The sequence below is a fragment of the Hydra vulgaris genome, chromosome 02 (genome assembly GCF_038396675.1).
Source record: "Hydra vulgaris chromosome 02, alternate assembly HydraT2T_AEP".
Taxonomy (NCBI): Eukaryota; Metazoa; Cnidaria; class Hydrozoa; order Anthoathecata; family Hydridae; genus Hydra; species Hydra vulgaris.
This window is the reverse complement of record NC_088921.1, coordinates 35457338-35473482: the sequence shown is the minus strand read 5'-3', so window position 1 is coordinate 35473482 and position 16145 is coordinate 35457338. Positions and strand designations below refer to the sequence as shown.

At 26.2% G+C, this 16145-nt stretch overlaps 1 protein-coding gene across 1 annotated transcript in view; it reads left to right on the top strand.

Moving 5' to 3' along the window:
* The first annotated feature begins 5193 nt into the window (after positions 1-5193).
* Positions 5194-16145, top strand: part of LOC100205691 (cdc42-interacting protein 4 homolog) — a 64047-nt gene continuing 53095 nt past the window's right edge. The window contains exons 1-2 of the mRNA XM_065790721.1: positions 5194-5300; positions 12914-13029. Of these exons, the coding sequence (XP_065646793.1) occupies positions 5274-5300; positions 12914-13029 (143 nt within the window). The 5' untranslated portion in view covers positions 5194-5273. The remainder of the gene's footprint in view (positions 5301-12913; positions 13030-16145) is intronic.

Genomic DNA, 16145 nt, shown 5'->3' with positions numbered 1-16145 from the left:
CAATAGCGGCAGAGTATTTTTCGAGAGGAAAACCCATACTCTGCCGCTATTGGTTACAATGTAAAGTTCAACTCGAACTTGACTCAAGTTTGCTTCTTGCATTCCACCCTAATTGTCGGTGTTTAATGCCATGTCAAAAGAGTTATGCGCATATAATTTAGAGAGTTTTATGCCGAGACAAAGTTTGGCAACTTGTCAAAATATTTAAGTAAACTGCAAGCAAAACTTTTTAGCTCTGGTGAAGTTTTTACAAGCACGCAAATAGTCAATGGATTTCAAAATACTTGTTGATTTCCGCTCAAAATCAAGAAAATTGATTAATCTAAACTACAAACTGCTAATACATTTTTTGTTTTTTTTAAATATTATTTAGGTACCCCAAGAAAACCTTACGGTCTTATCACAGAGTACCGTGGATGACCATTCAATTGGGAGTTCACGCCTCCTTTCTAACCGATGTCGCAAAACTTGTCCAGAGATGGGGTTTGAACCAAGGATCCTTTGTTTCTGAGGCAAGTGCGCTACCGCTGCGCCACGGCTGTTTGAAGCACTTTCATCTCAACCTAAACTTTATGCATCTCAACCACCAGAATCTATGCCAGTGCCTCCACCGTCAGCACTACTAGATTTTTGCTAGTAGTGCTGCACAAAGTGACAACTCAACTTAACCTCCAGAGCCTCTTAGTGACTCAACATCATCACACTAACAAAAATATTTTTTTTATTAATTGGTTGTTTTCAAATTGTTATTAATGGTTGCATTTTTCAATTAAGTATTCTTTTAAATACACATCAATTTGCATGACTCGTTCTCTGTGCCGAAGTAAGCCAAAACGACGCCTGGTGCGAGACTGAAATTTAGCGCTTTTCATTAACACATTGCAATAGCGCAATGTGCATTGAATTGTAATTTAGGGTGGAATGCAAGAAGCGAACTTGAGTCAAGTTCGACTTGAACTTTACATTTTAACCAATAGCGGCAGAGTATTTTTTGTGGGGAAAACCCATACTCTGCCACTATTGGTTAAAATGTAAAGTTCAAGTCGAACTTGACTCAAGTTCGCTTCTTGCATTCCACCCTTAATGTATGTATGAATGATTTTTAAAACATTTTAAAAACATTTTTAGCTTCTGTATAAAATAGAAATGGAGAAAGTGATTTTAAAAACAGATAGTAGAAAATAAATTTACTTTCTACTATCTGTTTTTTAAACTACCTCCTCCACTTCTATTTGATGCAGAAGCTAAAAATATTCAGTTTGACGCAGAAGCAATAATTATATGTATACAATAATTATTTATTTATAAGTAATGAAATAATATATAGATTTGTAATTAGTGATTACATTTTAGTAATTTTATTATACATCAAAGTTCAAACTAATGTATACTATACTATATATAAATTATGTTAGTGTATTCAACAAACAGAGTGCTCAATGTTCTAAAAGAACAGAGCAATAATAAATTAGTAAAAACACTTATCTAATTTTTGATTACTTTAACACTGAGTTTCACCATCAGTAGGTTCATCAGGAAGATTCTTTCTAAAGTGTTTTTACTAATTTACTATACTATACATATAATTTGTATTATATTTGTATAGGTATAAATATAGTTTCCAAATGATGCAAAAAACTCCGTCCATTGCGACCGCACCTCTCGCACACACATTGCTACGGCTCTGCTCGTTCTCCCCAATAACGAGGGCAGAATGAAATAGTTTGTTTTCCAATTAAAAATTTTAAAAAACTTTTTTAAAAAGTTGTTGAATTTTTATATAATTAAATAAACCTCAAAATTCTCTTATTAAAAAAGAAAAAAAACATGTATTCATATATGGTTTACATATAAAGAAGAAAAAATAAGAAAGAAAGGAATAATTTATAAATCGATTTCATCTTTAAAAAATTTCAAAATATATACATTGCAATGATAAAATTCATAAGGGATTTAAATACAGTTTAGGCCTATTTTATTTAGACAGTTGAAAGTGTGTCATGAATTCATTTAATAAAAAACTACAATCTACTTTAAATGATCTAAAAAATAAAGTAAAAAATAAATGAATAAACAAATAATGCAAAAAACGTCAAAATTTTGGACAAATTTCTCTATTGTATTTTATTATCTCAATGACTATTATAAAAACTGTCATATGTGAAAGTTATTTGCGTATACAATCTGCTTTTCACAGAAAATGTATCTTAAGTAATTATAGATAAGTGTTTTTTAACGAGAAATAAAAATTAAGTTAATAAACACAAAAAACGTCGTGTAATAAAAAGGTAATATAATTTAAAAGAAATAAACTTTAAAATAAACACGTGACACTACTTCATTATTGTAAAAAGTTCATTTATTTGCCAACTAACGAAGGTTAATGTTATGGAGTGGAAAAGTAATTATGTTTATTTTTAAACTTTGAGACCGTGACAATCGTCAAAAAGTTTCCGAAGCAAGACCGATTCCTGATTTGCGGAAGAAAATTTCAAAGTCCAAGTTGTCTGTCAATCCATTTAATTATTAAGTTATCTGACTGCCAATAACCTTATTAAGGAGGTGTCTTTAAAATACTGAAAGCGTGTTTGACAACTGAATGTAATAATGTTATGTTATTATAAAGATTGAGTTGAGATAAAAGTGATATAGGTGGTTTACGAAAATTTATGTAAAAATATAATATTTGCTGTTACATATATATATATATATATATATATATATATATATATATATATATATATATATATATATATATATATATATATATATATATATATATATATATATATTTATATATATGTATAAAATATATATATAAATTAAAAAATATATATAATATAAAATATATATATAAATATATAAAAAATATATATATATATAATATATATATATATATATATATATATATATATATATATATATATATATATATATATGTATATAATATATATATATATATATATAAATATATATATATATATATATATATATATATATATATATATATATATATATATATATATATATATATATATATATATATATATATATATATATATATATATATATATATATATATATATGATATGTTACATGAGATTTTTAAATTGATTAATTACTAGATTGTTATATATCATTGGTAGTAATAGTAGTACAGAATTTTAATGGTGATAAAATTATGAAAATTTAACAGTTTTACAAAAAGTTATAAGGTTTTAAGTAGCAAATTTTTGATATGTATTTGTTGAAGAAATTGTGGCCAAAATTAAGTTTTTCTTTACTTAAATTGCTATAACTTTGTCAATTTATATCAAAACGTCTACAACTTGGTATCAAAAGAAAGGTGTAAGAGTGGGCTACAAATTAGTACAAATAGTATTTATAAGCAACAGAGTGTATTTAGGGGCTTATAAGCGGCAAAGAACCACTATCTATACTGTCAAAACATTCATTTTTTAAGATAAAACAAGCTTTTTTTTATCAAAATTTGTAATTTTTATATATAACAAATTTTTATTATTTGCTTCCAGACCCCTGCCAAATATGATAGGTGTATTTTTAAAGTTAAGGGTGAATGGTGGTTTGATGGTTTAACAGAGCTTTTTATCAAAAATAACTGATTGATATAATTATTTTTATCTTTATTAAAATGAGTAAATCTAATATAAAATACAAAAATTATAATTCACTTCTTTACAACATAATATTTGCAAATGAAAAAAAATTAAAATTTCAATAATGAAATTTAATAATGGTCATTTTTAACGACACCACAAGAATGTAAGCCGTAGCCGTCTATCATAAAATTGCAAGCACAACTTGGCCAAGGCTGGCATGAGAGAGAGAGAGAGAGAGAGAGAGAGAGAGAGAGAGAGAGAGAGAGAGAGAGAGAGAGAGAGAGAGAGAGAGAGAAAGAGAAAGAGAGAGAGAGGAGCTATTATAATTCAATATTGTGAAAAATTCTTTTAACATTAGTTTTATTTAGGAAAATAGTTCATTAATGACTTATATAGACAAAAAACTAAACTGTGATAGAGCAAAAAAAAGATAAGTTTGTTTTTAGAAATAAATTATAAGTAGCTTATAGTCTTTTTCAAAAACTTAATTTGATTTCATAACTAATATTTGTTACTTAAATACTTAAATCTACATCAAGTTATCGTGAAAATATTAAGTTTAAATGCTCAGATGGGGATCAAAATACCCTAATTATCATTATATTAAGAAATTACGATATGAGGCTGAAAACATTGAACAAGTGTGAATATAGCTGAGAATATCAAACAATTGAACATTGTTTTTAAAAGGAAACAACCATTATGATGGATACCCCACAAATTAAACAACCAATAATTAATAAAGAATATAGAGTTGAAATATATAAGAAACATTTATCCCTATTCTAAAACAATCTACAGACTATGTGATGTTGTTACAGATGATGAGTTTTAGTCAAACACAAGTCAGCTAACACTAGTTGAGTTGGTGAATGTGAATGAACAATAGTATGACATGCCAGGTCATATCATATAATAGAATAAAAAAAATGTTCTACATTTTCTACAAAACAACAAGTGTTATTCATTTAGAATATATGTTGAAAAAGAGGATACTATTCTTGGTCAATACTATGTCAAAATGTGCAGGTCTTGTTACAAAATTTTTTTGTGTAACAGAAAGATGCAATGCATATAAATATAACTCAACAAAGCTTACACACTTACATCGTAATTAATTTTAAACCACACTAAAAAACTTTTAATTATTATAACTAAATTGCCAACCTAAAACCATTTCAGGTCAGCACAAAGAATTTAAATTTAGAAACAGGATTCAACATTTTGGCAAATGTGCGAATGTTTAGCTTTAAGTTTACAGAAAAACTGAGTATCTCTTAATATAAACTGAGTTTGTCAAAATTTCTTTTGATTGTTTGTTTTGCCGTCTTTATTTTAATTATATTAGTCAGAATTTATATGAAGCGCTTGTTTTACTATTTTTAATTTTCTTTAATAGCAAATAAAATTAAGTTTTAAAATTGCGCATGCATAAAAACTATTTCAACAAAAATATGCAGACTTCAGATACTGTCAGATTTCCGAATGACAATCTTAATCCCGAATAATTATATTATTAGAATAATTTGCTTATCAATTATTGTTCATTTGAACTGTTGTTTTATTGTTGTAATTTTTTATTGTTTCAGAAAATAGCATTTGTATTGTATTATACTAATAGAAAATACTTTGTTTTGTTGTTCTATCAAAGGAATGTCAACTTGGGGTGTAGACCTCTGGGTAAGTTTCTAATTTAAATGGTGGCTAAGTTGAATAATAAATTTTCTAATTTTAAAATATGGTGGACATATAGTACTATATAATTATAAAATAAGTGTATGACAAATATTTATTTAAAAGTATAAAAGTTCATGTTTATATCTTTCTGGCATAGGATAGAATGGTCTGACAGGCCTTGTTAAAAAGTGTTTTACTATAGTATTTTAGATACAAAAACTGTTGTTTATTTTTGTGTAATGCCATTTTCGTTACACCAAACTGCTATTCATTGAAATATTTAAAGTTTTTTCAAATGCTTTATGCAACGTTTGTTTAGAAAGTGTTATGCCTTAATTTTTCTGAAAAACGTATTGGTAGTCCCTACCAATTCAGTCATACCTTTCATTTTTAAGTTGGATTAAACAACTTTGAAACTTCGATTTTTTTTAAAATTCTTTGAAGTGAAACACTTTTAAGTTAAAATAAAAACATATATTAATTTTATGCTTTTATTTTTTCTGGTTTATTTTTTATTCATTTTATCATTCATTTAGAATTTTGATTTTGAAAGTTTAGTTTTGTGTATATTTTTACTATTGTTACAACTAGCTCCAGATGTTTTGCAACATTTTTATAAACTTTTACACAAAAATCATCTATTTAAATCATGCATCCAAGTATACCAAAAAGACCACACAATTTTAGAGCAATTATTTTACAACTAGCTTCAGATGTTTTGCGGTCTTTTCATAAACTTGTTACACAAAAATCATCTATTTAAATCATGCATCCAAATATTTTATTATCTGCACTTTTTATGAACTTATCAACTTAAAGACTTTATCAAAATATAAATAAAAATCTATTCAAAATGGACCTAATTTGTCAGAACTACAACAATTAAAGTGATGAGAATTCAGAAAATGAAAATAAAAAGGAGTCCACAGTGTTGAATAAAGGACCATTGCAAGAAATTTCACAAAAGACAGAAAAGAAAAGTAAAAATACTGAGATTAAAAGAAAATTGATGCATAAAATTATAGTGGAAGATTGCAATTGCAAACATGAATCTGCAAAAAATATAACGATAGAAGACATGAAAATAATGATGATTTCTGGAGTAAATTGCTGAAAAACGGCTAAAATTGGATCACTAAAAGTGTTCAAAACGCAAATTTTACCAAACAAATGAATAATAGCAAATCCAAAAAGTTCAAGTTTTCTATTTTTAGGTGACAATGAAGTCAACTATTTAATATACCAAAAATATTATCTTAACACTTTAGGATTGAAAAGTACAAATAATAAAATGATTAGTCGAGCTTTTGAACAAACAACTCAATAAAAAAAGACAACAGTTAAACATAGAAAATATAAGGTAGAAGAATTAGTTGCACACGAATGAGCTACTCACCAGTCCCATCACATTACAAACGTATTACTGCCCTAATCGACTATATCTTCCTTCCGATTTGAATGTTGTTTTGCTCTGAATTGACATACAGAAAAACTATAAAAAAAACTAAATATTTTGTTTGCAAATCAAACAAAGGAAGAGTGTTACACATGCCTTCAGTTCTTTACACATTGTGGAGAAAAAAATCATTTAAAATTAACTTTAACTCCAGACTGTACAGATTGCATGACATGGAATATTCACATGAAAAGTGTCAGACATGCCAGAAACAAATATACACAAGATACTGATCGAACTGTTTGTGCACAAGAAATAATAGTGACGACAGTCATGGAAAAAGTAATCATGCTACCAAGAATGTAAAATCTTAAAGAAGCAATATTTTATCAGCAATTAATAACATGCAATCAAACATTTATGCCTATTGAAAAAATAAAAGAAAGTGTAGTTTAAATTACTAGGTGGTGCAAAGAAGAACTGATATCTACATATTATTTGTTTTTGCAAGAATATTAGGAGAAATCTGAAATAACTATTTGATGTGACAATTGCTCCATTCAAAAAATTAGAGTTTAGTGATGTTTCTGATATATATGAATAATGGCAATGAAATCGTAACCAACAAAGTCAAATTAAAAATTTGGTCACACATTTATGAGTTGTGACTCATTTGATCATTTAATATAAAAGCAACTAAAACTAAGTCACGTGTACGATTTCAATGATTTTATTCAAAGAGTGGAAACAGCGAAAGAAACTACAAAAGTTAAAAGAAAGTTTGATTTTAGTTCTATAAAATTTATATAAATTGTGGCTGTAACTAAAAGAGCTTTTATTCTTTTAAGACCACAAACATTTTTGTGCTAAAGACAAAAATCACTCAATATGAGAACCCTGTGATCGAAGCTTCAGTTTTATCCAAAAAGCTGTAGAAAAAAATGTCAACTTTACCATATACTATGAGAGATTTAAAAACCGGAATCAATCCAATCCAAAAATTGAAACTTGTTTCAACACTTTGTGGTGTAATGCCCCCTAATAGAAGAGAGTTTTGGGAAAATTTGTTGGCCAAAGAATAAGAGTTTTTATGTTTAGCAATTCTTCAATTTCAAAATTATATATTATAAATGTCTTGCGCGCATAGAAATTTCCTTGTTGTTTGTTTTTCCTTTTTGCATTATTACTCGTTTCATCTTCTAAATATATTTATTTTACATTAAAAATTTTTAAATTTTAAGTAGATAGAACTAATACAACTGTTTTGTAATATTAGTCAGTGGTGTAGGAAAGTCAAAAAAGTTTGGGGGGGGGGAGCAAAACAAAAATTAAAGCGAGTTAGGGCAGCAAAATATAGAATTTGAATGAAAAAAAAAAAAAATTTTAAGAAATTTAGAAGAGGGAGGGGGGGGGGAGTGGCAATTGCCCCACCCCCTCCTCCCTGTTCTTACCCCACTATTGTTATACTATATTATTATAATATAGTATAACAATAACTATAATTGTCATAATAAAACTGTAATTAGCTATTAAGAATTTCAAAACATGTAGTCAAATCATTTTTCCCAAATCAACGCGTAAGGCATTTTGAAAAAATTTTAAAAATTAAAAGCAGATATTATTTTTATGCATTTTTTGAAACTAATAATCTTCATGAATTTTTTCATAATTAAAAAAAAAATAGTTATTCAATAACATTTTTTATCATCTAGATTAGCTTGTTTCATAAAAAAGTAAATTTTGAATTTTTAGATTTTAAGGCATTTTGAAAAACGGCTGTAGATATATGCACAAATAAACATCATTCAATATGATCATCAAAATCATCATTACCATCATCATCATTCATATCATCATCATTATCATCATCATCATCATCATCATCATCATCATCATCATCATCATCATCATCATCATCATCATCATCATCATCATCATCATCATCATCATCATCATCATCATCTTCATCATCATCATCAGGTTTTAGCCTTCCTCTTTTGTGCTGTTTCTCTGATATAAACAATCTAGAGCATTTTCTTTCCTTAGCTAAAGCTCATTTATACAATATCTAAGGCATTCTCTTCAAGTTTTCTTACTTCTACCACCATTTTCTCCTGAAGCTGCTATCTCTCAACACGCTGATACCTAAATTACTTTAATCTTTTCTAACAAAATAATTTTAATCTTCTCTATCTTTTTTTCTGATCTGTTTAAGATAAATACTTCCTTTTCTTGTCTTGTTTTGCCATGTTTATATTCATAATATGTATGCATAAAGCGCATCTTGGAAGCTTTTTTTCCTTCTGGATCAAAAGTTTAGAAGCTTTTATCCCTTCTCTTCAATTTTGTAAAAAGTCCTTGTCTGATATTAAGCTCTGTTATTCTCAGTTTACTAAATCTTGTACCTTGTATCATCTCATATGCTAGGTTCTAGAGACTTTTGGTAAATCTTTAATAGTGTCATTAACTAAAGTAAGTCTAATATTTATCTCTAATTCATGGGTCTGATCTTTTTACTTAGACAGAGTTGTTTGCAAAGAAATCTTACTCTAATTTGACTCTTGAATATAATAGCCATGCTTTTCCTGCCAGTTAAACTGATTAACCCATTGCAGGCCTTGTTACGAGATTTTTCTGCGTAACCAAAACGCGTAACGCATTTCTAAGTAACTCAACTCAGCAAATATATTTTGTATTGTTAGAAGTTATATTGCGTCACTAGCGTCTTTTCAAGTACCGCATTGTAATTAAAGTTGTTTTATTAACGCGTTAAAAATGATACAAACAATTTTATTTTTCTCACTATAATAAAAGTTACAAATAAAATCCTATTCGAAAAATAGGAAATTTAGGAAAAATAGGAAAAAGTTCCTATTTTTTTTCAAATATGAACTAAATTTTATTTTGAAAAAAATATTTTTTTCATAAAATGTAAAATAATATTTGTTTATTTTCTAATAATTTTACAGTTGGTTTTTGGTTATTTTATTAACTGTTAATAAATTTTTTCTTATTTACTTTGTGAACTCTTTTTTAAAATGTTTTTAAACAATAAAGAGTTTTTTTTATTACTTATCAGTTACCGATAACATATTCGTGATCATAATTTATTTTCATAAATTAAACGAACATCATTAAAACTTTACATTATTGAATTAACAATAAACAAAATATCTTATTAATAAAATATTTACATCAAAATAAATCGTGCATTCTTTAAAACTATTATGACAAAAAATAATTTTTATATTTAAAAGGAATTTATATATTTAATTCCTTAAGATAAAACTTAAATCACTTAATTTTTTTAAACTATTTTTAACAACAACAAAAAAATTATTAAACAAACTGTTTCTTTAACAAAAAATCAATTAGTTTACAATTGCGGTTAAATGCTTTTACTTACGACTTTATTTCTTCTGAATAAACGTCACTTTAACAACATTAAAAGATAATTTAAATATTCTTAAAGATAAAAGTTTTTGCGCTACGCAAAAACATGCTGAACGCGTAGGCAAATCGCCTTTTCGCAGGCAAAATACGAGCTGCATAACGCTTCTTAACCAGGCCTGCCATTGTTAAATATCCTAATCACTCTGGCTTCCAATGCTAAAGTTTATTCTCAATTTAACACTTCTAAAGTTTGTGCTCCAGACAAGATTTCCATCATAGTCTTAAAAAAGTGTTCTCCAGAACTCTCTTCAATTTTTGTTAAACTATAAAAAATTACTAAATAAGTGGTTCCCATTTTTCAAAAGTCTAGCAAACACTTTGACAACTTCAACCATCCTACGATTAGTCTTCACTCTTTTATTAGTTTCATTATATAGAGTTTTTGAGATTATTAAATTATTTCTAACTACAGTATTAAAGTTATTCTTGATGGCCTGCACTCTTCATTATTTCAAGTAACTTTAAAGGTGTCACAAGGTATCTTTGCTCCTGTATTGTTTCCTATCTACAAAATGATCTTCATGAAAATTTTACATTTAAAACGGCTCTATCTGCTGGCGACTCAATTTTATACTCTTGTCTTAATAAATAATCTTCACTTTTTGGTTGCTTAGAACAAGCAGCCGGTCTTTAATTTGATCTCTCCTCTGTAACAGCCTAAGGCTTGCAGTTGCTTGTGGATTTAAATGAACTTTAAATCCACAAGTTAGACAACAAAACACATTTATTTACTGCAAAAAAAGTATTGCAATATTGTTGGCATTCCTATATTGACTAATAATAACCTTCTTATTCTCAGACAAAGTTGTAAAGCACATTGTAAATGTTATTAGACCTGTTTTATCTGCTAAGTTTGAGCCACTCTCCCATTGTTGTTAGGTTGCATTTCTTTCTTTTTTCTACAAATATTATCATGGTCAATGCTCAAACAAGCTATCATCACTATTACAATAAACCAAGACTCATTCTTACGTGGCTTCTTATTCAACAAGTTGCATCCTTTTACAGTATCCGTCCCTTCATGCTATAAAAACTTTTATTAATCTAGTTTTTTTCTTTGCACACCAAAAAAACCTTATAACTCTTACCCATCTTCATGTTGTACTTTTTTATACATCCTACAACTTAAGTATTCAGTTAACCATTTCCTAGTATTTAACCTATCCTCCATTTAAAAGTAACTCATAACTTAATAGTGGTTGCTTGCATTCTTGTTGGAAGTAAACTAAAGTTTAAAAATATATAAATATATATCCTATTCCTGGCTAAAAATGAGACAAAAAGTCTCATTTTTAGCCAGGAATAGGACTAAAGCCCTGGTCACTTCCTATGTCCAAGTTGTCAAAATCAAAATATTATATGTATGGTCATATAAGGTGTGTGACTGCACATAACTCTTAAGAAGGCTGGATATATATATAATAAAAATGCATACATATATATTAAAAATGTAAATCTCGCAATGCCTGAATTTATATTTACAAGATAATTTTGATGAGAAATTTATATGAGAAAAGTAGTTTTTTTTAACACCAGGATAAAGTAGTTAAAGGATTGTGCAGTATGCACCGAATTTTCTTTATAAGTTAATCCATATAAGTGTCATAAAATAGTTCATATTTAACCATGTACATAAGGCATTAAATATATCTTTTAAGCCTATAAGGCTTTTATTCCACCATTTTTAAATTTATTTCCCTAGAAATAAAGTTCATTTTAAATATCAAAATAGGAACAAAGCATACATTGAAGTTATGTTAATAACATAATAAACAAAAGTTAGTTGTTGCTCCTAATATCATAATATATATCTTAAACAATGTTAGTTTCTATAAACAGAATAACAATAAATATCAACAATAACAATATTAAAATAAATATAACAAGATATGAATGATGTCATATTTCTACACACAAGTGAAGGTGCATATCAACCTTTTTTGTAAAAGAAACTTTTAATAAACTTAAAAAGACCTTTTCTACATTGTTTTAAGCTAATTATCCAACTATACTAGTTTTGCGGTAATTTAATCAATTGCAGCAGTTCAAAAATATTAATATCAATAAATATGAAAAACAAATTTAAAGAATCTAATAGTGTCAAAAGTTCTATCAGGCTGAACCATCAAGTGTTTTTTATTCATCACAAGGCCTGAAATTACATTTTCGCTTATTGCTTGAAGCATTATGCATCAGCTATAATAGTTCGTGGTGGTTGGATCTGTAGGTCACAGTCTCTTAATTCATCTTGTTGACTTGGCAACTGTCTGTTAGCAAATATAAATCTAGCAGAGCAGGTCATGTGGCAGCAGTAAAGTAAAGTTGATTCTAAATGTCTTCAATTTTGATCAAAAATGGGTGCAAAGAATAAGTAATAGATTAATTTCTATTTTTTTAATTTAAATTTCAAGAACATGTGTGTATAAGAATTCAAGAAGTTGAAATTGAAAAGGACAAGAACAATTGCAGGAAATATGTTTGCAAATATCGAAATGAAGTACAAAGTGTGTTGTGGAGCAAGAACAATCAGCTACTTTAAATACAGTAATGGTGCAATTTTTTTATTATTGATATAAATATCAAACCTGAGTTAAGTTAAATTTATGGTGTTTTTTACACACTATGCTTTTCTGTTACGCAGTGAAATCTTGTGCACACTGAAGGCTTGTTCAAAAGTTTGTTTTTAATTAATGATGTTAATTTTTTCCTTATTTTTAAATTTTATACATTAAAATAATATAAATTAGTAATTAATCTAAAATCATAGGATAACAGAGACAATATCGAGAAGCACACTCTAAATGGTATTGAGTTTTTGGATAAATGCTCAGGTTTTATAAAGGATAGAATTCGAATTGAGCAAGAATATGCAAAAAATCTCAGGTAATTTTTTTTTTTTTTTTTTTTGTATTAATGTTTAATACGTATTGATTGCCTTAGAGTTTAGTCATTAAATTGTTTTCATTTTAAACAGTAAAAAATGGGTTTAAAGTTATTATAATTTTTTAAAATTCAATTAAACTTACCCAGGCCTTGTTTTAAAGCGTTAGGGGTAGAGCTATTTATGTACGTCTTAAGAAATTTTACGTACGTTGTAAGCGATTTCGGTTAAGCGACTTTTTATCATTTTTTAACTTTAACATTATTGAATAAGCGGTAAGAAAAAAGAAGTAATTTTAAAAAATGTCACATTAACATCTGAATGACGTTTGTGTAAAAATATTTGTTACAAAAGTTTGAACAACAATTATGTTTGATATAAGCGTTATTTACTAATGAAAAAACTCAAGTAAAAAAAAATTTTTTATTTTATTTTAATTTTATTTTATTGTAATGATTGATTTTTTAAGCTGGAAACAAAGATCATAAAAACAATTTAATTTTGATAAAAAAATTATGATTCAATTTAAAACTAATTTAATAAAAATATATAATTTTATTCTGATTAAAAAAGTATATAATTTAATTTAGATTTAAAAAATTTTTAATTTAATTTTGATTTAAAAAATTTATTTAAGTTTATTAAAATTAAAGTTGTTGCTTGGGTTTAGCTTAACTGTCAAATCTATTTTAAAATGTTACTAAATATTCTTCAATATTTAAATTTTATTTGTTCTTAAGAAAAAATCAGCTTATTTTTATCGCAATTATTTTTTCGGTTTTTCTTCCTAAACATTTTTTTTTTTTTTTACTCAAAAGTAAATTTTAAATAAATGGCTGCATCAAAAATTTGTTAAAAAACTTTTTTATTTATAATGCAAGTTAAATTGCAGCAATTATTTTTTAATAAATTATATATACAGCGATATAATTTTAATAATAAACTAATAAACTTTTAACAAATAAAGTAAATAAATTATCGTAATTTTTTTATTCATTACTAGCTTTTTTTTTTAAATAAAAAATCATTTGTAGTTGCAAAGCCGCAATTATAAATTTAAGAAACAATCATTTTAAAAATTCAAAAATTTAACATATTTTAATTCATTTATGCATATGTCGAGAAAATAAAGAAATTTGTTAATATCAAACATTTTTAAAAATGCAATATTAAATTTTATTATTTAATATTAATTAAAAAAAGAAGAAAATAAGCATTCTTTATAGTAATAATAAAAATGCCGTTAAATAAAATTTAACTCGTTTTGGGGTAATTAATATTATTGCAGTCATTTAAAAAAGTTAATGTCTTTAAAAAAGTTAATGTCTTTAAAAAATAAAAAAATAAAAAGAATTTTATGATGTAGTATCGCATTAAGCTAATGCATTCAGGATTTTTTTATTCAAAACAAGGCCTGCTTACAGGGCTTGTGATGAAGAAAATCGTCAAGCGTGTTATATCGCGCTGGTAAAATTAGAATATGTTTTCATCGAGCGTGATTTTGTGCGCTCGAAATAACGTCGGCGAGCGCGATCATGAAAATTGCTGAAGGCGATGCTCATAAAAAGCTTTTTATTTTTTTATTTGTTACATAATTCTTTCGTCAAAAAATGTTTGAATTAGTATCACACTCATGAAACTACTTCAACGAAGTAGATTTTTAAACTTCCAAACTTCTTGTATATTGTCAGATTGCGATTTTATTTTTAACTATTTATGTTATAAAAAAATAATATCAAACAAAAACGCAACTTTTATTGATTTAGTATTAAAGTATAATTTAGTGACTTTTGATTCGTTGTTTTGATATATGTATTTTAAAATGTTACGCTGTAAATTTAATTAACGGTTAATGGTTTTTATATTTCTTGTTATTTTTTATTCAAATTAATTATTTAATTTTTTTCTAAAATTTCTTTTTTAAATTACGTTTTTTTTATCTTAAAAAAATAACACAAGAATAATTTGAAATAATAATAAATTGAATAATAACTTTCCATTTAATAAATGTTGACGTCATTACTTTGTTTCCTTTTCGAATGCTATTGCGAACATTCGAATGCCATTGCGAACAACAGAATCGTTTTAAATTTGAGTTAAAATAAATAATAGTTAATAAAAAAACCTATACTATAAACAAAAACTAATTTTAAAAATTACTCTATTATTAACATTTATTTTTATTATAAACGATGTGTGGAATATTACAAACAATAAATCAAATAAATCTTACTTGATATTTTCACAAGATTAAAAATACTCTGCAGTTTCAATTTTCTTATAGTGGTTTTCTAATTTTCTAATCTTATTTTATTTGCGCATTTTTGTATTCACATTGTGTTTCCACCTGCACATTGCATAATTGAAATTAGTGACTATTAACCACTTAACGAATTTGCTCGACATATGTCGAGCAAACTTTTTTAGCCAAAAAAAATTTGCTCGAGATATGTCGAGCATTACCAAAAATTGGTATACTTTGAGAGCTAGCTCGCTATATGTCGAGCAAAGCTTCTGATTGGTTATTATGATATCTGATGCGCTTCCTGTACGATAAACTCTTCTTTTTATGACTTTTTAAGTAGTTTTCTATTATTTCAATGTTCATAAATTTATAGAATGCCTTATTTTATTCTTATTATTTATAAATACGTGAAAGTTTCTTGTAATAAAACTACTTTTACAGTTAAAAATTTGAAATTTTTGTATGCGTGATTTTGCCTAGTCTCTACAATTTTACAGTGCCATAAATGTACATTTACGAAAGTTTATGTAATGTTATATAATTAGAGTTTTTAATAAAATCATAAATTTATAAATTTATTGAAATCAACTTTATATTTTATTGTTTAGAAATAGAGGAAATTAAGTTTGCAACTAGGTTCACTTCAATTTTTCAAGAATTTTGCAAGAATTTTATGCAATATTGCAATGCTCGACATATGTCGAGCAAGTTTTCAAAGGTCAATTAGGAAGGTCATAAATTATTAAAATATATTAAAATTTATTAATTATTATTATTTTCCTTTTTTGCATGGTTAAAACAGTAAAATCAATTAAAAAAAAAAATAGATTTGTTTTTGACACACTTTTGAAAATTAATAGGTTCGTTAAGTGG